This window comes from Drosophila obscura, unplaced genomic scaffold (genome assembly GCF_018151105.1).
Source record: "Drosophila obscura isolate BZ-5 IFL unplaced genomic scaffold, ASM1815110v1 contig_187, whole genome shotgun sequence".
Lineage (NCBI taxonomy): Eukaryota > Metazoa > Arthropoda > Insecta > Diptera > Drosophilidae > Drosophila > Drosophila obscura.
Window position 1 is genome coordinate 1,217,090 of NW_024542775.1, and position 23,198 is coordinate 1,240,287.

General features: G+C 35.8%; 3 protein-coding genes across 7 annotated transcripts in view; 1 reads left to right on the top strand and 2 right to left on the bottom strand.

Annotated features, from left to right (window-relative positions):
• The window catches only part of LOC111070779, a 22,220-nt gene extending 14,158 nt beyond the window's left edge, over positions 1–8,062 (bottom strand). The window contains exons 1-3 of one of the 5 annotated variants that reach the window (XM_022361663.2): positions 5,997–6,204; positions 5,808–5,935; positions 1,397–1,524 (exon numbers count right to left, since the gene is read on the bottom strand). The gene's annotated coding sequence lies outside the window, so the exon portion shown is untranslated. Of the gene's footprint in view, positions 1–1,396; positions 1,525–5,807; positions 5,936–5,996; positions 6,205–6,959; positions 7,177–7,338; positions 7,380–7,441; positions 7,825–7,878 lie in introns of those variants that run through there. The other 4 variants (XR_002607403.2, XR_002607404.2, XM_022361662.2 and 1 more) reach the window with 4 other exon arrangements.
• A 1,602-nt stretch (positions 8,063–9,664) lies between these two features.
• On the top strand, positions 9,665–11,653 carry LOC111070810 (adapter molecule Crk). Its single transcript, XM_022361770.2, has 6 exons — positions 9,665–10,171; positions 10,299–10,421; positions 10,493–10,697; positions 10,759–10,887; positions 10,950–11,096; positions 11,156–11,653. Exons 1-6 carry the CDS (start codon positions 10,140–10,142, stop codon positions 11,411–11,413), a joined length of 894 nt encoding a protein of 297 aa, XP_022217462.1. The 5' UTR covers positions 9,665–10,139; the 3' UTR covers positions 11,414–11,653.
• Positions 11,654–11,713: 60 nt separating this feature from the next.
• On the bottom strand, positions 11,714–23,165 carry LOC111070807 (fibulin-1). The gene is made up of 13 exons (XM_022361760.2): positions 22,910–23,165; positions 22,155–22,646; positions 21,755–22,084; positions 21,339–21,614; positions 21,180–21,262; positions 21,062–21,119; positions 19,533–19,823; positions 18,449–18,586; positions 17,938–18,388; positions 17,738–17,867; positions 12,892–12,980; positions 12,464–12,694; positions 11,714–12,366 (listed from the first exon to the last, which is right to left on the bottom strand). The coding sequence occupies exons 1-13, from the start codon at positions 23,037–23,039 to the stop codon at positions 12,204–12,206; spliced, it is 2,862 nt and encodes a 953-aa protein (XP_022217452.2). The 5' UTR covers positions 23,040–23,165; the 3' UTR covers positions 11,714–12,203.
• Positions 23,166–23,198: the final 33 nt, after the last annotated feature.

Genomic DNA, 23,198 nt, shown 5'->3' on the forward strand with positions numbered 1-23,198 from the left:
GGAGGAGGTATAATGGAATTTAAAACTGAGTTGTATGCACTCTCACTTTTGTATTTTAACAATAAGAAACTAGCTGACCATCGTGCTTCGCTGCTTACTAAATAAATTTAATGTTTAGGAATTCATCGAAATTAAACAAATAAATCAAAAGCAACAAATAAACTTACACAAATTGAAATTTTTTCAGAAAAATGTTATAAAAACACAATCTATCATAAAATGAACCAATAAAATTGGCGTTGAACCACACATTTTTGGCCCAAATTTGAGAGTTTTTTGACTAATTTTTAATTTTTAAAGAACTTATTTATAGAAAATACAAAAAAAAAAAACGCATGGAATTTGGTGCACGCGTTGCGGAAATAGCCTCTAACACACACCCAGTATCCTCAAAAAATTAGGAAACAAATTATATATCGCTCTGCCAGTGATGTGACAGATTGTAGACGGCTGATTACACATTATTTAAGTACAAGAAGCCCCAGAAAGCTACGCACTGGTCATAGAGCACATGAGTGCGCGACTCAAGTTAGCAACGATAAGGAACGTGTGAGTCGCTTCTGGGGACGCGACTCTACTTATAACCGTACTCAGTCAGTATATACATTTTTGGTGCTAATGATTTTTTAGAATTTAAAAAAAATGTCTTTTTTAAATTTTTTTGCTACATTTTTTATCTACATCTACAATGTATATTATACATCTAACATGTATATTATACATGTACCATATAGATTCTACATCTCCTCCGCTAGAAAGAGAATCAGTAGCGTCAGCGTTGGAGAAGGGGAACCAACAGAAAATTAATTTCTTCATTCTGGCTATAATTATGATCCGATCTGATTCAGCTTCGGCAATCGGTAGATATGGGCATTCTCTACGATACTGCGTTTTTAGTTTTGTCGTATCTTCAAAATTGTGCCTGCCAAAAATTTTCATCCTTTGTGGGGGCGGAAGGGGCGGGGCGAAATTTTGAAATACACTTGTAGCAGTGTGATATCACATGAGTCTGGAAACCAAATTTGGTTGCCCTAGCTCTTATAGTCTCTGAGATCTAGGCGACAAACAAGACGGACAGACAGACATGGCTCTATCGAATCGGCTGATCAAGAATATATATACTTTATGGGGTCGGAAACGTGTTCTTCTCTGCGTTAAACACATCCACTTTTACCACAAATCTAATATACCCCTTAACTCTTTTTTGAGTACGGGTATAAAAATCATTGGGCATACTTGAGCACTATGGGGCCCACCTTATATGAGCTAGTATCTTATAGGCTGGCGTGGGAGTATTGAACAAAAATGTGTATGCAGATATACTTGAGAATATTTTACAATCCTATACCAGTTAAAAATTGGTTTTTAAAAGCATCTTTCAACAGTAAACACTCACCTTTAACACTCACAAAAGCTTGCTGGGTATTGGTTTTTATCGCAAAAGATCGACGTTTTGCCATGTCCAGCTTAGTCACTGAATCTTATTCTCATCGAAATCTTATGCATCAAGTGCAAATCCGTCAACTAGAGCGAAATTTTAAGTAGTCGTCAAAGGATTATTGAATCGAATCCTATTGGAACGTTGTCAAGATGCCAGCCCGGTGTGAGGCCGAACTGAAAACAACATTTTTTAAACCTCAAGAAACATAAAGAACTTTAAAACAAAAGTTCCAAATTAAGTTTCGTTGTTTTTTTTTCGATTTTCTAAAAAAACACTAAGTACTATTTCAATGTTCACAGCTGTACATACATATGTATGCATTTTTGAAAGTTTTTTCGTATAATTGCCTTAGCAACGCAGACAAATCGCCCGCGAACAATTTACTTCAATAGAACTCAATAATAATTGTCAGGATGCCAGCCCGGTGTAAGGCCGTACTGAAAACAACATTTTTTAAACCTCAAGAAACATAAAGAACTTTAAAACAAAAGTTCCAAATTAAGTTTCGTTGTTTTTTTTTTCGATTTTCTAAAAAAACACTAAGTACTATTTCAATGTTCACAGCTGTACATACATATGTATGCATTTTTAAAAGTTTTTTCGTATAATTGCCTTAGCAACGCAGACAACCTCAACCTCAAGAAACATAAAGAACTTTAAAACAAAAGTTCCAAATTAAGTTTCGTTGTTTTTTTTTTCGATTTTCTAAAAAAACACTAAGTACTATTTCAATGTTCACAGCTGTACATACATATGTATGCATTTTTGAAAGTTTTTTCGTAATAATACCAGCGTTGTAGACCTTGTGCCTGGGCCTTAAGATATTCGGTAGTAAGTTTCTATATACATGCCATGTATAAATACATACTGCATACGTGGCCGGGCTGATAGCACTACTCGACAAAACTGAACTTTTTTTCCGCTTCGCAACAAGCCAACATTTTTTGACAGATTTTGAGCTTTACATTTTTTTTTTAAGAATCATTGTTTTTTTCTATGGATGAACTTTTTGAAGAATTTCTGAAGTCTGGTATTTTTTGTTTAATCTTTTTTCAGAGGTAGCTCTTCTTTTTTTACATAACTTAAGCATGTTACATTTGGTTGCAATGAACTTTGCAATTCTGAAGAGCTAAGAAATGCGGCGCTAAACTTTATGATTTCAGTTTACCGTTTGGGAAATATAAGGCGTTCAAATGCAAAAATTATGATTTTTCTGCGGTATTTTTTTTATGAAATTTTGACTTTAAAAACTCAGGAGTCGAAACTCAAAAATATTTAAGGGGTATATTAGATTTCTGGTAAAAGCGGATGTGTGTAACGCAGAGAAGGAAACGTTTTCGACCCCATAAAGTATACATATTCTTGATCAGCATCAATAGCCGAGCCTCTGTCTGTCTGTCTGTCTGCCTGTCCGTCTGTCCGTCCTGATGAGCGCCTAGTTCTCAGAGACTATAAGAGCTAGATCAACCAAACTTTGTTTCGACTCATGTGATATCACACTGGTGCAAGTGTACTTCAAAATTTCGCCCCGCACCCTTCCGAACCCACAAAGAACGAAAATCTGTGGCAGCCACAACTTTAAAGATACCGTATCTACCAAATTGCCGAATCTGAATCAAATCGGATCATTATTTACCAGAATAAAGAGATTAATTTTCAGTTGCTTCCCCCACCTCCATAAACAGGCTCCAAACTATTACATTTTGTTTTGAGACTCGGCTAAATTTGTGCAAATAAATCTACGACTATATGGAAAATAAAGATCAAGGTATGTATTATATAATGTATATAGCTTTTTTATGTGTAGTCCTAAGATTTAAGTGTTGTGTACTGTCCAATTTATTACACATAAATATGCAGAAAACTAACATGGGTGTTCATTTGCAAAGTTTCCACTCTATTCTTTGAATTAAGTCCCTATTGACTATTTATTGTTTCCAAACCTGAAGAAATGGCTCGGCGGAAAAGAATTGGGTTCAATGATGAAGTCTTTCACAAAAATGAAAACTTTTTGAGGACATCGGACAAATCCTATTTTTGGAAGGGATACAGAAAATTGAAGAAATGCTAGAGAAAGTATATAGAGCTAAAATAAGATAATGTTAGCAAATGAAAAAGAAAAATGAATAAAAATTTCTTAGATAGGCCGACTATTTATCAGCCCGATCTCCTATATATACATATGCACTAATTTTTCTATCAAACCAAACAGATCCAAGGTGATTTTACGAGAAATCGATAAGCCAAACTGCGAGAGAAAGAAAGCTCAGCTGGGAAAGTTATTTTCTTCACTCTGAATATGTTTAATAATGATCCGATCGCAAGCACAATTGAGAAATCTGGTGGATGGTAATATTGTATTTGCTCCTGCGATTTCGAGAGAAACAATTTTAAACATACTCGTAAAAAATGCTGTACACATAATAGAAATACTACTTGATTATGAGGTGAACGTTTTCATCAAGATATACGTACTATTGAGGAGCGGTACCAGGGTCACTGGGATACCCATATGATGGCGGACTATTGCTGGAGCATTCAAATCATTCAAAATAATTATAATTTAAGAAAAGCTTATAAAAGAAAATTTTTTGATTAGTACATTATAATACTTATAACTTTCTTTTTGGACTACCGATTGGAATGAAATAAATTTTATCTCGTTTAATATATGTTTAACTAAATTTTTTGGACCAAAACTGTAATTTTTATGGCTTTTTTTTTATTAATTATTAAACAAGAAAATATTTTTTGTTTTCGTTAATATCACTGAATCTGTTGGGCAAATTAAAAACTAATGTAGGCACGGCTGAAATACAATATTGTTGGCGAGTTTTGGATTTTTTTTTGTAGCTGAATACGTTTAACCGTTTTCAAGTTAGTCCACTATATGTAAGGGAAGTGCCTTAATTTTTGATATAACGGTATACCGCGAAAGCTCGATCTGATAGGAAAAAACCAAGTACAGAGTTGCATTCAGCGTCCCCGATTACCTTAAAAACAACATTCAGTCCTTAATCAACAAAGCCCTTGTTCCCTTGTGTTATGTATGTACGTTATTCGTTTCAAGATGCTTCCCTTTAAGGGACAAATTACAAATGGTATGATTAGCATTAACATGTCCAAGTTTGCCCGTCCATCTGCAGGTCTGTTATGAGAAAAATAAATTGTTTGCTCGAAGAAAAGGCATTAGTTACAGGTTCTGGATCTGTAAACGGTTGCATTGCTCAATCCCTGATCTAGCTCCTGTGATACTGCATTCGTAAAACGCGCAATAATACCAAACATGGTTCGGATTGGGTGCCTTATTAGAACTAGTAGAAGTAAAGCCTTTTCACTTGCCTATTTCGGCCCTCGGTCCACGATCCGAATGCACAATGGAACTCGTAGTACAATAAAAGGCGAAAAATAAATTGACATAGCCCCTGAGCATCAATTAGCCAATAAGTGGAGAACAATCCCGATATTTAACCTAAATCGATCTACCCGCCACCTTCTTCCTTGATCTGCATTAACACATTTATGATATTAAAAAATTACACACAATGTTCCACTAATATGGGTGATGAAACATGGATTTGGTGTAGGAGTAGCAGTAGATGCACAATAGAATATTTTATATAGTCGGGGGTACGGCATTTAGATGGGGGCACCAGACGTGCAGATAATAGAAAAGGAAAATACAAAATGACATAGAAATAATCTAAAATCTAGGACCCTGTTTAAAGCTTCTGAAACGAAATAGTATATGTAGCAAGAGGGACGTTTAATAGTAATCAAATACAACGATACAGTAGCTTCGTTATAATGCGTGTTTTTCTCGATTTCTATTAAAAATGATTGTCATTGATTGCCCGTTTCAGTTCAGTTTGTGGCAAACTATGTAAAATAAAACACATATTATAGCTGTCGGAACTCCCACTGCACTGTGTACACCACTATCACTACAAACGGTTTAAAAGGATATGTGTATGTACATATTTGAGAGATATGCTATATTTCGCAAGATATATTTATACTCTTAGGAATATCACTTTCATCGATATTTACATAAGTAAGACGGATAAGATTAAAATTTGATTATTATGGTGGACAAAAATAAAAAAAGGTTCAGTGTCCACATATAATTTTTGGCACTTCAAAATTCTTCTTTTGCAATGTAATGTCGACATGATGATTTCGTAAATATATGTACATATGTATACAAATATCTCAAAGCTAATAGTATTTACTAGCTACTTTAAGCCATTCTCACTGTATACATATGTAATAATGTATGTATGTACATAAATTTGTAAGTACGTACATACATTTGTATGTATGTAATTTTGTATATAAAATATTACAATTGCACAAAATTCTTTACCGTTTCATTTTTTTGATTGGTTCCAAGGAGAACGATATTAAAGATGCCGATCAAATGTCCATTATCTAAGGCAGAGTGGAGTGTGCATCCATCAAACAAGTTATTGGCTTTAACACATGCACATTGAACTAAATATATGCATGTATTAATATGTATATATACATGCATATGTGCATTAAAGATACATACATATGTGTACTTAATTGTGCAAGTAAAACAGGGCGTATAGGACTCCGAAATAAACCGTATGTCAATAACAAAATCCACAGTCGGGAAACTCCGATATTATCAGAATGTTTTTTCAATTGACGCATAGAAACAATAAAGATTATGTATATTGTGTTGTGACGTCTCGATTTTTCACTTTTCCACAAGAATGTCCACAAAATGGCGGATATCTAATCGTTCAACAATAGTTAATATCGATAAATATTTATTCGTTGTGGTGATAGACATCAGATAGAAAATAATGGGTACTCAGGGAAAATATGTGCATTTATCGATATCGCCATTGACGCAATGAAGCAGAAAATGCGTTTACATTGGCAGACGTGCGTCTTGAATTTCGATTTGGGGGCTTGATGTAATGGAGAGAAAAACAAACAAAATGGACGAAAGAGAATTGATTCTCATATTAATTCTTTCTTTTCTTTGTCGAGTTTATGGGAGTTCTCCTTAAAATTCTGAAAACCATCGAAGCTAATGGCATCAGGGGTCACAAAAATGTCGTATAATAATAATAAAATCAGTTTCAAATATTTTATTAAATGATTTTATGTTTATTTTCATCTTTTTGCACAACCATTAATTTTTAGCGCCAAAATTTAATTTTTGATCTAAAAGTTTTTGTTGTTGTAATAGGCTGATTACATTGGGACTTTGCGTCTTTGCTTCTTTGCGTCTTAGCGAAAACGCAGTTTTTTTTCATAGGTTAAGCATAGGGCCCTAGTGGTGGCAAAAGGTTGCGTCAGTCTCTGATTCATGTGCGTCTATTCGATATATTCGATTGCTTTCGCGCTTAACTGCACATTTTTGCATTTTTCTGCCTATCAGCGCAACTATCACTATGTTGTTGTATATTAAGCAAGAATTGATAATAAATGGGCAATTGTCCTAGCTGTAGAGATGGAAAAACATCGATGTTTGCCACCATCGATGTTTTCGATGTTTTAGGACGAAGACATCGATTATAATCGATTATCGACATAAAAAATACAAAAATTTGTTTGCGGCTTAAATTTTTAATTGAGATCTGATAGGAAGCTGTTTTTGTTGATTTTAGGTTTTAGCGAGGTCCTTTTTGGGTCGCTTGGGACTAGATATGATGTCTCTTCGTTATTTCCAACGTCATCCAATACAGTTCCTGTTACTGTTTTAAAGGAATTAGTTTAAAATAGTTAATTTGATAATTTTTTACACATTTATATACATACATATGTATGTAAAAAAGTATGCGAAAAAGTGAGAATACATACATATATGTATGTATATGCATGTATACAAATTTATTCGCATACATATTACATATGTGTGCACATTGTACAAAATTAACTGTATTTATTATATTATACTCTATTTAAGTAAGTAGAATAGATTAATTTTTTTAAGCAAATTCGCATAAAATATTCCCTTACCTTATAACGAATTCTGTCTTTCGGTTGTAAGTGACGATAATCGATGTTTGCAGAAAAAACATCGATGCTGAACATTTTTGAGCAACATCGATACTATCGATGTTACATCGATGTTTTTTCCAGCTCTACCTAGCTGTCGTTCAACAGCAACATATTTTTTTGCACAAGTTAATAATGTTGATGCCAATAAATTAATGAGTCACAAATTAATGAATTTGACGAGGCGAAGTCCCTCTGCCAAAAATCAATCAAAATATTCCTCACTTCAGCAGACAAGGTTAGCCTGCCATTTATTATTTTTTAATGGCTGTTAACATACTCTTCCTTTTCCATTTCTATTATTTCTAAAAGAATATAAGCTGAAACGACTTCTGGACTGTGTGCTGTTGCTATTTTCCATTAATATGTATACATATATTACTGATGATAATACTCACACAAAACAATTTTCAAAACAGATCAAACATTTATTCTACATTTTCCGCGCAATTTTCCGATTTCTTCAGCACTTTTAGCCAAATCATTCTAAACAGATTATTTCATCTGCACTATTTCATTCTAAGCCGACTGAATTTATTTTTTGATTTATGTAACACTTTCCATACAAAAATCAAACATACGTTGACAGCCCTGGAAAGGCCTACTTTATACAAAAATACTTCTTCTTTCATAAGATCCTTCTCTAACAGATCTAGCAAAAAAAATTAAAAATGTAAATTTTTTTTTTTAATTGTACATATATTAAAAGTTCACAAATTTTTATACTGACTGAGTGCGGGTATAAAATTAGAGTCGCATTATTATTATTATCATTCTGGAGTTTATCTGAAGGCGTTAAAATAGGGCGAGACAACGGTCGCCGGGTCTGCTGTCATATTATAAAGTTAATAAATTATAACATCCATTCAGTCAACATTCATTCAACTGCCTTAATTTGATTCATTATGGCACTTTCTATCCGTCTCGCTGTTTTTCGCATGTTTTTTCCGATCTAAGTACCAGTATGCGAAATTTCTGCTGCGAAATTTTCGGTCGACCGAAAAGCAGGCATGCATTTTTATCGTTTCCATACAAATATCATACCTGATTCGATTGACGGAAAATTTAGCGCGTACGTATACTAGGCTTTATACAAGAATACTTAAATCGCGATTTTCCGAGCTTCGTCCTTATATTGACATAACATCAAGCTGACTTTATAGTGTGTTTAAATTTGGACTCAAACGGTTCAGTAATTTTCATAGATGTTGGAGGCACGAACACAACTTTTTTAAATATATAGATTTCCTGTTCAACGCCCCAAGTTGCTCCGTTAATGGTGTCTGCTAAGCGTTAATACATTACTAAGTCATTTTTGCGAAGGTAAAAACCGGAGTCACAGATAAATACAACAAAAAATGAATAGCATTTTTTGAATATAAAGCCTAGTACTCAAATCCAAAAACTGTTTGCTAGCAAACAAATGTCATATATTCTTCTAACGGACAGTGGTGTGAAAAGAGTGCGCACTGCATTCCGTACGGTTACACTGCTTAGACAGCTGCTTTGTTTTGTTTAAAGTTAATAATATGCACTTCTTCGGCTGGTGTCGCTCTTCCCCAGGCATATCCTGGGCTCCCCAATATTTTATTGGCATGGGAATGTGTCTAACTATCAGCATCAGCCTACCGTGCCTACCGTGCCGACCACCGTGAAAAAAAAATGTTTTGAAAACTATATTTGTTTTATATTTATGAAAATTAATAAATATAATATATTACAATATCCATATAATTGTCCTTTATATAATGCTGCATTAATTAGATTCTATTTTTCTTCATTATTAAAATATTTCATTTGGTTTTTTGTTCTCGTATTTCAATGTGTGCTTCGTGTTTGCTGGCAAAATATATCAAAATGATATAACTTTCAAAGGGGGTTGAAACATACCAGCAATATCTGCAAATACATTCGGATACTTCTAGTATATGCCGACCATTTTTTTTGATCTGAGCACTGCCTTCCCTACAGAGCCTAGAAAACAGTTTTTGCCCGAAAAAATGTCGTATCGGTTTTATTCGAATATCAACCCTGATTCTGTTCGCGAGGTGTTTTTTCGGATCTGAGTACTAGGCTTAATATGGAACGAAACACCCTTACTGAATATAATATTCATTTCAGTGAACTTTGTATCGATCCAGTTCATGTTTGTTGTTTTTGTGTTGACCGTCAGAGGGCTCCGTGAGAATTTCATCTCTGTGCTGTGGGGCCATTCAGTCTTGTTGAAATTTGACCTTTTTTGACAATCTCATAGAGCATGTATTCATTTCTCGGATTTTATTTTCAATGCTGAGGGTCCTAGCTAGCTAGTAATACCCAAACTAAATATCAAAAGAGAGATGAACTATTTCCAATGATGAACCAAAGAGAACGAAGTTTCAACCAACACTATTTTGGCCGAAAAATTAAAAATACACAACACTAGAATATGATATGCGTATATACACACACAAATAAAAAACAAACAATTCTTCGTCTTAATTTATAAACTAATGTTACATGATGTTACAATCATAAAACATTCGCATTCGCACCATAAAAACTACAAAGGACCTTTAATTAAGTCATATTTTACATGTGCATTTCGAAGCTGTTATCCAAATTCATGTGTCTCTTTTGATGTCGACTTAACTTGATATAAGCCATTTTAAAATCAAAAATGGATACATTTGATGTGTCAGATAAGAGCAGGTAAGCAGCGAACTTCAAAGTGAACTGCATCTTTGTAGATATTAATTTAAATTTAAAATTGTTTAACATATGGATGTATGTATATCTTAGACATCCGATTACAATTACATTGGTCTCGATTTTACAGCTGGTACTTTGGTCCAATGTCCCGACAAGACGCTACCGAAGTATTAATGAATGAGCGTGAACGGGGAGTGTTTTTAGTCCGTGACAGCAACTCGATAGCAGGAGATTACGTGCTCTGTGTAAGGTAAATTAATAAAAGATATACAGAAAAGAGCATCATATCATGAAACTTAATTATTACTTATATTAATTTAGAGAAGACACTAAAGTTAGCAACTATATAATCAACAAAGTTCAACAACAGGATCAAATAGTATATCGCATTGGCGATCAGTCGTTTGATAATCTGCCAAAACTCTTGACATTTTACAAGCTGCACTATTTGGACACGACACCACTAAGGCGGCCCGCTCAAAAAAAAGTGGAAAAAGTAGTTGGAAAATTTGATTTTGTTGGCAGCGTGAGCATTTAAAAATTTTGTCAGCTTTCCGTAGTTTTTATCTTATCATCGTTTCCCAAAGGATCAAGACGACTTGCCCTTCCAGAGAGGAGAAGTTCTTACTGTAATCCGAAAGGATGAAGATCAGTGGTGGACGGCACGCAATTCAACGGGACAAGTTGGACAAATACCGGTTCCTTATGTACAAAGGGTACATATTTACGTATAAAAAATACGAAACGTTTTAGCTTCAGCATTTTTATTTTTTGCCAGTATGAGGACGCAACAGATGAGGACGGATTCGATAGCCAAGTTCTTGGACACCCGAGCTCTACTATTGGACGATTGAATAATTCATCTGACCCGCCAACAGTCTCTTGCAATCTGTTTGGTAACACGTTAAAACGGACCGACCTAAACGTAAGTTCAATGATTAAACCCAACGTAGATCTTTTGTGTCTAACCGTTTTTTCAACTAGCGCAAACTGCCAGCGTTCGCTCGGGTAAAACAATCGAGGGTGCCCAATGCATACGACAAGACTGCATTGAAATTGGAAATAGGTGACATTATCAAAGTTACTAAAACTAATATAAATGGCCAATGGGAGGGGGAACTAAATGGACGCAAGGGCCACTTCCCATTCACTCACGTTGAATTTGTCGATGATTGTGATTTAGGAAATAACTGTGGAGAGGTACGTTTAAATAGCGCCAATAACGATTGGGTGGAGCAATAATATTTTCAGTGGAAAATTTTTATTTAAATTTATGACAAAATGTATCAAGAAATAACAGTAAGTGGTGCATACCAATTGTTAATGCATATATTAAAAATATTTAATAATCATACTACAAACCAATTCAGCTTCCTGTCTCAGATCAACCAATCAAATTATTTATTTCATAATAAGTATGTATTTATTTGTGTACGTAGATATTATCAAAGACTATAAAATTACCAAGAAATTGCATCAGGATCTAATTCTATTTAAATTTTCGTTCAACGTTACGAATACGAGGGCTCGGGTAACTAGTACTTACATTCTCTTTTAGGTTATCCTTCGCCTCTAACCGCGGCATCTCAGCCTGCTTGGTCTGTTCGTCAATGGCGGCGCGGAGAAAATATTCCTTTTCATGCCCAAAACATACAACTTGTTCTTGTATTTTTACAAACATTTTTTTGGACATTCCGTTTTGAACCATTTTCTTCTGCGAGGGGACGAGTGCTGCGCGTTTCCAAAGACTATTTGTTGCTCGAACTTTTCGGATCAAAAAGTACGTATTTCCTTTGAATTTTTTGTAGCATTTTGGGACCGACTTGACTGTCCAGACGAGCTGAACAAACGAAGCTGAGTATGCAGCGGGCCACGGTCAGAGACGAAGAATAACTGAAAGGATAATTAAAACCCCGCGCGCAGACTCTCCCTACGGTGCGTCACGGAAAACACCGCCGTATAACAGCTTTTTAGTCCTTCAAGCAAGATCTTGGTATTGTATACTATTTGATATAGCATGTATCGGACAACTTCAAAATGGGTGCTGGGATACAAAGAGAAATAGCTTTGCGACACTCTTTCCACGAGGCATTCCGTTGGTAAACACTGTCATACTCAGTTCCATCTCAATGTCCTGCGGCCCATCCAGGGATCTCTTTAGTAATACATTGACTTGGTTGTTGCTTTTTAGCGTGCTGTTAAAAAGGAAACAAAATTAGTTATAAATTTGATTATTTGTAAATTTAAAGTTATTAACAGCACAGCGCCAACAATATCAAATTTAATACTAACTCGAAATGGTTCTCAGTTGCTCTTTCGATGTTGATGGAAGCTTGGATCCTCACGATTCTGAGGTCAAAATCGATATTGTCATACCACATAGGACCACGTAGAGTAAATATCGTTCTACCATCTGGAGGTATCATCAATTTAGATACAAAAGTTATAAAATTGTATGTGTAAGCTGATGGTTTCGTGTAACAGTCTTCTCCTTCGCAAAAGTTGCTGTTTTGACGGCACCGGCTGTAAAAAAGAATAAAAATATAAATTATATCGATCTAACAGGTTCTGTGCATTTTAGGTATATAGGTATGTATGTGCATTCCAAGCAAAGTTTGTGAGGGTCAAAGTGTTAAGTTCAAGTATTAAAAGAAATTTTTGACTATGTTAATTATACCTTTATTATATTTTCAGTGTACTTATCTGTTCTGTGGTCTTACTTTTTTTGCTCTGGGTCGTTGGTATATCCATAAGGGCAATTGATAGTTGTACATTTAAAACTTCCTTTAATATTTGTGCAAATATCGTTCTTAAAACCGAGAAAATAATAAGATTAAAACAGACACGATTTAATGAAATTACTACATAAATTAATTCTGTACACAATTTAGAAAATTCTACATATCGGCAGTTCTATTCTGGACTTACTTTAAATGTTGAAAACAGAATGAAAAATTCGGAATAAAAGATTATCCTTGTTGAATATTAATTGGGTAGCCCACCCAAAAAAATGGTAAAATTCGAGCGTACGGTTTAAAAGATATAGCTAAAATATGACCTGAAGTTTCGTTACATAAAACATAAGTTTTCGACGTTGGGGCAAAACTCTGCGAATTGGGTAATACTATCTGTACAAACAATTTTTGTGTATATAAAGTAGCGGCAAATTAGTCTGAGTGAAAAAGCTTCGAAAAACTCTGTTCGGTAAAACGCAGGAAGTAAGAGGAAGACCACCCAAAAGGACCTTCAAAGTAGGATCGTATTTGTAAACGCTTGAGCGTCGAAGATCGGTTCAAATTGGCGTAAGATATTAGAACGGAGTTTATTTAGCATCAAAACTAAGCGCGACGTCTTCAGAAGACAGGAGTTAACGGTCGTGAGCCAGAAAAATTACCACTTTTGGCACTAAAAAATCCTGAAAAAGCTCAAATTCGTCAAAATGAATAAAACTTGGACTGTCAATGTTTGAAAAAACGTAATGTTTATAATAATAGCAAGATAAACCAGTTTGGTTTTGATAGTGTGACGAATGACCACCGTAAAGTCGGTGAATGCTTTAAAGATGAGTGCCCAAAAAAAACGGTGTGGCATGGAGGCAGCAGGATGGTCTGGAGATTTTTATACCCTTACTCAAAAAAGAGTTAAAGGGTATATTGTATTTGTGGTAAAAGTGTATGTGTGTAACGCAGAGAAGGAAACGTTTCCGACCCCATAAAGTATATATATTCTTGATCAGCATCAATAGCCGAGTCGATATAGCCATGTCCGTCCATCTGTCTGTCCGTCTCGATGAGCGCCTGGATCTCAGAGAGTATAAGAGCTAGGGAAACCAAAGTTGGTTTCCAAACTCATGTGATATCACACTGCTACAAGTGTATTTCAAAATTTTGCCCCACCCCCTTCCGCCTCCACAAAGCACGAAAATCTGTGGAAGGCACAATTTTAAAGATACGATAAAACTAAAAACGCAGTATCGAGAATGACCATTTCTATTTGCCGAATCTGAATCAAATCAGATCATAATTATAGCCAGAATGAAGAAATTGATTTTTGGTTGTTTCCTCCGAGCCCTCCAGCCAGTAGCGACAGCGCTACTCATTCTCTTTCTCGCTCGCACACTCTGCCGCGTTCAGTGCGCGAGCAACCCCTAGCGGAGGAGATGTAGAATATGAATGGAACATGTACACTCTACATTTTAGATGTATAATATACATTGTAGATGTCAAATATACATTGTAGATGTAGATAACAGATGTAGCTAAAAAATGTAAAATTTAAAACTTTTTTTTTTTAATTCTAAAATTCTAAAAAATCATAAGCTCAAAAATGTATATACTGACTGAGTACGGTTATAAGTAGAGTCGCGGCCCGAGAAGCGACTCACACGTTCCTTCTCGTTTTAATTATAGAGATCAAACAAAATTTTAGAAAAAACCTCATACCGTCTAATGGGCAGTACTTTTCGCATACTGATGACCTTAGCTTTTAGGTAGATTCTGCTCCTTACCACAGTGCATGGGGGAAATGGTCTTGATCTCAGTCCGATCGAGAATCTTAAGCACATCATCAATGTTTTTATATGAAAGCAGACACACAAAACTTTATCTGAATTGAAGAATCTTATTTCTTATTACACTACTCGACAAAATTGAACTTTTGATTTAGGCTGTGAACCAAAAAGACTTTTTCTGATAGATTTCGGGATTTAACATTTTAACGATTGTCAGCTTTTCAGAACTGCAAAGTTCTATGCAACCAGATATAAAATACTTAAGTTATGTGAAAAATAGAAGCACTACCTCTGAAAAAAACAAAAAAAAAAATAACAGATTTTAAAAAATTCTAAAAAAAAAAACTACACCCTAAAAAAAAACATAATGCGTTAAAAAATTTTAAACCCCGAAATCTATAACAATCTAAATTTTGGGCCACAGCCTAATTCTAGTGTTGACTAGTGTTGTTATTATCTTATTACTATTATCTGAAATTTAGTATATACCAAGCTTTCGCGTAGAAAACTAGTTCTAAAACACACGGGATGTTAAAAAAATTATGACTACTTCATTACATACTCTTCAATAATCCAAATAGATAAAAAAGTTATACAAGAACAGTTTTATTTCCTGATCAAAAACATACAGTGAATTTTTCTGTACAAATATTAAAGTGAATACAAAAAGAACTATTTATTGATTTAAGGATTCTTTTGAAAGCAATGACACTTGGGTTTAAACTTTTTATGTATTTCCCGTGCCTTTCATATTGTTAGCTTAGTTTAATAATTCTTCTTTAATTCTTGAGAAACATACCAAAATTGTATAAAAAAAACGAGATGGAACGTGTGAGTCGCTTCTAGAGACGCGACTCTACTTACACCCGTACTCAGTCAGTATTTACATTTTTGAGCATATGATTTTTTAGAATTTTAGAATTAAAAATAATATATATTACATTATTTTTGCTACATCTGTTATCTACATCTACATATATTATGTATATTCTACATCTAACATTTAGATTATATATGTACCATTTAGATTCTACATCTCCTCCGCTAGGGGTTGCTCGCGCACTGAACGCGTCCTTTGTGGGGGCGGAAGGGGGCGGGGCGAAATTTTGAAATACACTTGTAGCAGTGTGATCACATGAGTCTGGAAACAAAATTTAGTTCCTCTAGCTTTTATAGTCTCTGAGATCCAGGCGTCAAATAACACGGACGGACGGACAGACGGAAAGACAGACGTTATCAGACTCTATCGACTGGGCTATTGATGCTGATCAAGAATATATATACTTTATGGGGTCGGAAACGTTTCCTTCTCTGCGTTACACACATACACTTTTACCACAAATCTAATATACTTAACTCTTTTGTGAGTACGGGTATAAAAATTAAGTTATTTTTGAGTGTCCGGATTTCTGTGTCCCCGATACTGTACATGAAATATGTGGTGTTCACTTCCAATGTAATTTAATGTAAAAAACCTTTCCGGGTGTTTGTTTTAAGTCCGCGAATGCATCTGAGGAACGTTACTGGCGTGACGTTACCAAATTCCGCGGCAATAAAAGCTTAAAAATATACCGTTAGCCCAGACTGGGTAATTTTTCTGTTAATTTGCTTAGATAGTTCAAAATGTTCAGCTCAGTTCCGCTATGCTCCGGTTTTCGTAAATTTTTGCGATTACAATTTTGAAACAATTCGTACGAATTGAAATTGTGTGCGCTCCATTTTTCGTAACTTTTTGCCATCAATAGTATTTTATTCAAAAATTTGTTTGCGTTTTTATCTTGAAAAAAATCGTTGTTTGTGTTGGAAATGGAAATATTTTAGTTAAACCATCGTTTTGGCAATCGCATTATATCATTGCAAAACAAAACCAAAATTGCGTGAACGAAGAACAGACGACGTTTTTGTTTAGGTTTATTTTGAGGTAAAATTTGGGTGACATTAGAATTAAATTTAAGAAATATATTAGGCTGTACGAAAATAAATTTTTAATTATATAAACATAACATTAAAACATCAGCAAATATGTTTATATTTTGTGCATTGAGCATTTTGAGCTCATTATCAACCGGTTTCAAATCGTAAAAATCTTGCGTTTTACGAAAACCGGAGCACGCTTTTTTGCGATTTGCGATAGCCGGAGCATTGCTGTATATGTCTATTTCTTAAATTCGTTATCTTTCAATATATTTAGAAAATAAGATCGTGGAAAAGTACATATATGGAAATCGGATTTTATTGCTTGATTTATTGATTTTTGGCCTGGTAGAACTTTTTGAAGGAACTGCCCATATGGGAATTTCTCTGAAGGCAAACGCGACAGTCGTATAGAAAGGTCAAAAATTTTCAAAATTTGTTTACTTTTATGACACATCTTTTAACTAGTACTATAACTGGTGCTCAATCGTTTTCGAGATTTTTGGTAAAAAGCCAAGCAAAAGCCAAGCCATTCGCACGGGAAGTGGTTTTCGCGGCGATCAATTCAAACTTAGCTTAGCTTGCTTAACTTAACTTAGCTTAACTTTCAGCGAAAGTTGGGGAAATATATTGATGAAAATTTCTGTTAATGTTGTGCATTTGTCTCCTTTTAAATGGTTTTGGTTTTAATTTTACGCAAATATGGTTCGTACTTTTTTTAAAATTTAATTAAAATCATTTTCAGACTTGACATGTCGCACGGGACAAAAATTCCTATGTTAATAACAGTTACAAATATACCGTTAGCCGGGATTGAACCATTGTTTTTAGATAGTCTAATATGTTGGAAAGATTTTGTTGAATATATTTGTTCAAGAATCTACTTGTTTAAAAGAGATATTAGTAATAGTAATGACTAAAACCAAAAACACCGAAAATTTTCACATCAAAATTAATGAAATTATATGTCAATTGGGTAAATTAGTTGTCGTTTATTAAATTTAGACTATTATATCGCAATAAAATTATATGGAAATGTGTTTTTAAAGAAATTTAATTTTTTTGGTCTTGGTGGACCTCCTCAGAGTAATGCCCATATGTGTTGTTAATATGTATAAGTTAATGGATAAGAACAAACATACCCTCCCGGTGCATACATGATTGACGGAATCAGCACATTCATCAGTATCGCGGCATGTATTCATGTCTGAGGCCAGAGTGTAACCACGAGGACAGGTACATTGGTAGGATCCCGCAGTGTTAATACATATTCTGAATGATAAATCACATGATTTGGAAGAATTTCCTAAGGATGACCAGGCGAATTGTCTAGAATGCATACCCCATACACAGCTTGTAGTGCTTGTGAACTTCACATTCATCAATATCGTTGCACGTGCGGTTGTCCTGTCCCAATTGGTATCCTGAATTGCATGTGCATCGATATCCGCCCCAAAAGTTAACACACTTTTGCTGGCAAATACCGGGAATGACTTCACACTCATCCACATCAAAGCAGGCCGTGTTACTGTCGTCCCCGTCGCTTGTCTTCTTCTGGAAACCTGACTTGCATTCACAATAATACGAGCCAATGGTATTAAAGCAATGAGCATTCGAAGGACACACACGTTGATCCTGTGCGCATTCGTTTATATCCTGGCAGGTGCTGGCGCCTTTAGATGAATGTTTCAGCTCATGACCCGTCGGACAGGCACAGATGTAGCTGCCGTTCCGATTGCGGCATATTTGTCTGTCGCCACAGTTGTGTTCGCCCGTCTCGCACTCATCAATATCTGTGTTGATAAAATTCTAATTTGGCTTGAACTATATGATTTTTAGAACATCCCACGTACCAATGCAGGATGTTCCTTCTGGCGTTGACTTAAAGCCAGCCTTGCACTGCAAAAGACTTTCGCAGCGGAAATGACCATTGGTGTTGATGCATCGTTGATGGCTACCACAAGGATTGTTTTCAACACATTCGTTTATATCTACATATGTAAAGAAATAAAAAGTAAACGGGTATAGTTAGCATTCCCACCCACAACATGATCCCACCATCAATCGCGGCGATGCCAAATCAGAGTTTCATAACTGCGGAATTTATTTTTAAATTTCTGAATGGCTGCCTGTCATGTTCCTGCTCCACTAATTATACCCGTACTCAAAAAAGAGTTAAGGGGTATATTAGATTTGTGGTTTGTGGATGTGTGCAACGCAGAAAAGGAAACGTTTCCGAACCCATAAAGTATATATATTCTTGATCAGCATCGATAGCCGAGTCGATATAGCAATGTCCGTCTGTCTGTCCGTCTCGATGAGCGCCTGGATCTCAGAGAGTATAAGAGCTTGAGAAACCAAAGTTGGTTTCCAGACTCATGTGATATCACACTGCTACAAGTGTATTTCAAAATTTTGCCCCGCCCCCTTCCGCCTCCACAAAGCACTAAAATCTGTGGCAGGCACAATTTTAAAGATACGATAAAACTAAAAACGCATTATCGTAGAGAATGACCATATCTACCATATTTATAGTCAGAATGAATTTTCAGTTGCTTTCCCTGCCCCCTCCTGCCAACGACAACGCAACTAATTTTCCTTCTCGCTCGCACACTCTGCCGCGTTCAGTACGCGAGCAACCCCTAGCGGAGGAGATGTAGAATCTAAATGGTACATGTATAATCTACATGTTAGATGTATAATATACATAATATATGTAGATAACAGATGTAGCAAAAAAATGTAAAATGTAATATATTTTTTTTTTAATTCTAAAATTCTAAAAAATCATATGCTCAAAAATGTAAATACTGACTGAGTACGGGTATAAGTAGAGTCGCGTCTTTAGAAGCGACTCACACGTTCCTTCTCGTTAAAGATTATATTAAGCTTCAAGCTGTAAATGCTGGGAAACATGGAATTTGTATGTATAATTACCGACACACGCGCCAAGATTATTCCTGTGAAAGCCAATGGAACAGGGCAATCGAGATATGGTGGAGCCATAGTAGCCTTGCTGAGAAGAAAGTGGGTATGGATATTTGGAATAGTGAGTTCTTGAAACTGGCTCCGTGAAAGTGGGTGCAGCCGTTGTTGAAGTTGTTGATGTTGTGGTCGTTGTCGTTGTACTTGTTGTTGTTTTCCTATAGCAGCGAAAGGATCCCTTCGTGTTGTAGCAATCAAAATTCGGCTGGCAGTTATGGGTATTGAGTTCGCATTCATCATCATCTTCAAAGATAGGTTTTAATATCGGATACTCTATTATATGTCATTTTTTTAATGTTGGATACATATGTATGCATGTACATGGATATACATATGTGACAGAAGTTTTTTTCGCACAGATAGAGGGTACAGTGTATTTTATATCGGTATTTTGATATTAAGTACATAATTGTATAAAAATCCCTTCGATTCCCATATACATACATATGTATGTATGCATTCATTTGGTTCTTTATTGATTTGGACTAGTTTCTAAATAAATACTCAATCAAGTGGCCGCCCTAACTGCCCGAATTCAAATATCTCGTAATCGAAAGGATCGGATCACTATAGGGGTATATTAGATTTGTGGTAAAAGTGGATGTGTGTAACGTTTTCGTCCAGATAGCCATGTCCGTCTGTCCGTCCATCCGTTCCGATGATCCCCTAGTTCTCAGAGACTCATTTTGTAGAGAATGACCTTATCTACCAAATTGCCGAATCTTAATCAGATCGGTTCATTATTATAGGCAGAATAAAGAGATTAATTTTCAGTTGCTTCCCCCACCTACTTCGGCGATGCTGACGCTACTCATTGTCTTTCTCGCTCGCACACACTCTGCCCTGTGCAATGCGCGAACTTTGCGCCCTAACTGCCCGAATTCAAATATCTCGTAATCGAAAGGATCGGATCACTATAGGGGTATATTAGATTTGTGGTAAAAGTGGATGTGTGTAACGTTTTCGTCGAGATAGCCATGTCCGTCTGTCCGTCCATCCGTTCCGATGATCCCCTAGTTCTCAGAGACTCATTTTGTAGAGAATGACCTTATCTACCAAATTGCCGAATCTTAATCAGATCGGATCATTATTATAGGCAGAATAAAGAGATTAATTTTCAGTTGCTTCCCCCACCTACTTCGGCGATGCTGACGCTACTCATTGTCTTTCTCGCTCGCACACACTCTGCCCTGTGCAATGCGCGAACTTTGCAGAGAAGATGTAAAATCTACATTGTAGATGTATAATCTACATTTTAGATGTTTAATCGACATTGCAAATGTAGATGTAGATAACAGATGCAGAAAAAACATGTATTTTGTTAAAATTTTTAAAATTCTACATAAATCATAAGCAAAAAAATGTATATACTGACTGAGCACGGCTTCCTTCTCGTTTTAACTATTTGCTAGACTCAGTAAGTGGGTTATAGTGCAATTTATAATTCAATTCAGTTAGTTAGATTAAGTTAGATTACTTACCATCGCAAATCCCTGTTTCAGCGTTCAATGTATAGCCCGTTCCGCAACTCTGAAGACGCTACAAAACAAAGAAGAATTAAATAAACATTTAAGAAATAATAAGTGTATGTGTAGGTACCGTGCAAATATATGAACCGATCGTGTTATCACATCTTTGAGTTGGTAGGCAGTTGTGATTGTTAATAGAACACTCATTAATGTCTATTCAGGTAGGCAAGTGTATGTGTATTGTAAGAAAATTATATAAGAAAAATAAACTGAGAGTCGTACAACATACCGACGCACTCATTTTGAGTGGTATCGAGACGGAACCCCATCTGGCACTGGCAGGAAAAACTACCCAGTGTGTTAAGGCACTCCTGAAGATGAGCATGGCACGTGTGGGCTGTGTTATTCATGCACTCGTCAATATCAGAGCAAGTGCCCCCTTCGAGATAAAAACCTGTGTCGCAGGATTGGCTCTCGGCTGAGGTACAGTTAAAGCCGCCGGCGTAATTAGAGCATTGTTGGTCAGGTTCACATGGCGACGGCGACTCTTCGCATTCATTGTCATCTACATACATAAGCATAAGTATGCCATTAATATGAATTTAATAAGCGTGAAACTGAAATCGTGTTGCATTCCTATTGCCTTAACCCTTCAGCATTACATACGATTTATGTACATCTGTATAGGAAAGACTTAAGACTCACCTTTGCATTTTAGTTCGTTAGCAGCATAGTGATATCCCGATGGACACTTGCTCAATTTTATATTTAGACAATGATAGCTGCCAATCGTATTGTGGCAGTACTGGGTCAACGAGCACTCGTGAAGCTTCTCGCTACATTCATCAATGTCAACGCATTTGGCATGGTGCTGATCCAGATAGTATCCATCGGGACATATGCTATTTTTCTCCGATGAGCATGTCACGTTGTTGCTGTCCAGTTTAAATCCGGAGTGGCACTTACATTGATATGCATCAAATGTGTTCTCACATATGTGAGCGCACAGGTTTGGAATTTTTCCACAAATGTCGTCTAGATTTACAATAGAGAATCAGTTACATTTTTTCGAGCATTCACTGATGAGCATCCACTTAGGACTTACCATCGTCTGTTAGTACAATCGTACCATCTGATGAATTCTCAAGATCCTCTTCAGGTCGCAAGTCACTTTCTAATTGTCGACTTACATGAGATCCTTCATCAGATTTAGAATTTAAATTACTGTCTTCGTAGCAGCAAGCCCGATAGGATTCAATAGCAGAAAGAAATGAAAATAATGGATCACTGCAGTTCTGTTTACTTGCCTTGACTGCCAAGCCAACTTGACACGCTCGACAACAGCCCGCATAGGCATTAGAGTTCGAATTTACTTCCTTGTCGCACCGCGTTCTGTTGAGAGCAGCTAATCGACCCAAATCACAATTATTTTGCTCCAATTCTCGCGAACAGCACACTTCCTGGGTGGAGTGACATAGTCCAAGCCACAATGGCGGTATAATAGATACGGAGGAATCAATATTTTCACAGGAATCCATAGTTCGTGCATGCCGTAGCCCACTTATGCAACATTTTCTAATATAATCGGAAATGTTTTCTATGGAAGAAAAGAGTTTATTAAACGTTCAATCATCCTTAATCTGTACCATACTAAATGTACATAAATACAGCAGCATACAGATAGAATTAAATTTGGATGAAGTTAATGCAAGGTGTTTGAGTTTTTGCACCATTTCCCATAATGAACACACATATGTACATATGTACTGTAAAGTTAACCGATTGGTGGTTTTATTTAACCGAGTACAATGTATGCAGCTAAGAGTTAATAATAATAATACTAATTTATAATGTACTTACCGCTTGCCAAGGTTTCTGAGGCATTGTGCCAAACCATCAATATACAAATCATAAACCATATTTGTCCTAATTTGATCGACGTAATCATATTAACTGGTGTTGTTCTATCTATCACTGACTTCTTTAACATGTCACAATTAATAGGGCGCTAGGAAGCTGTTTACGACCTCAACAGACCAGACAATTATGGAAAATAGGAATGAACGTTGCGCGCGTAGACTTGTCCGCATTGCTTCAGACACTGGCACTAGCACTAGCACTATCACTAGCACATGTGCAGCCAACGATT

Excerpts from the sequence above, each read along its gene's own strand:
- LOC111070807 (XM_022361760.2), bottom strand. The coding sequence starts at position 23,039 with ATGTTAAAGAAGTCAGTGATAGATAGAACAACACCAGTTAATATGATT. Across the intron at positions 19,824-21,061 it reads TGAAACAGGGATTTGCGATG|ATGATGATGAATGCGAACTC; the intron begins GTAAGTAATCTA and ends CTATCTTTGAAG. Across the intron at positions 12,367-12,463 it reads GCAACTGAGAACCATTTCGA|CACGCTAAAAAGCAACAACC; the intron begins GTTAGTATTAAA and ends CCTTTTTAACAG.
- LOC111070810 (XM_022361770.2), top strand. The coding sequence starts at position 10,140 with ATGGATACATTTGATGTGTCAGATAAGAGCAG. Across the intron at positions 10,172-10,298 it reads GATGTGTCAGATAAGAGCAG|CTGGTACTTTGGTCCAATGT; the intron begins GTAAGCAGCGAA and ends TCGATTTTACAG. Across the intron at positions 11,097-11,155 it reads TAAAACGGACCGACCTAAAC|CGCAAACTGCCAGCGTTCGC; the intron begins GTAAGTTCAATG and ends TTTTTCAACTAG.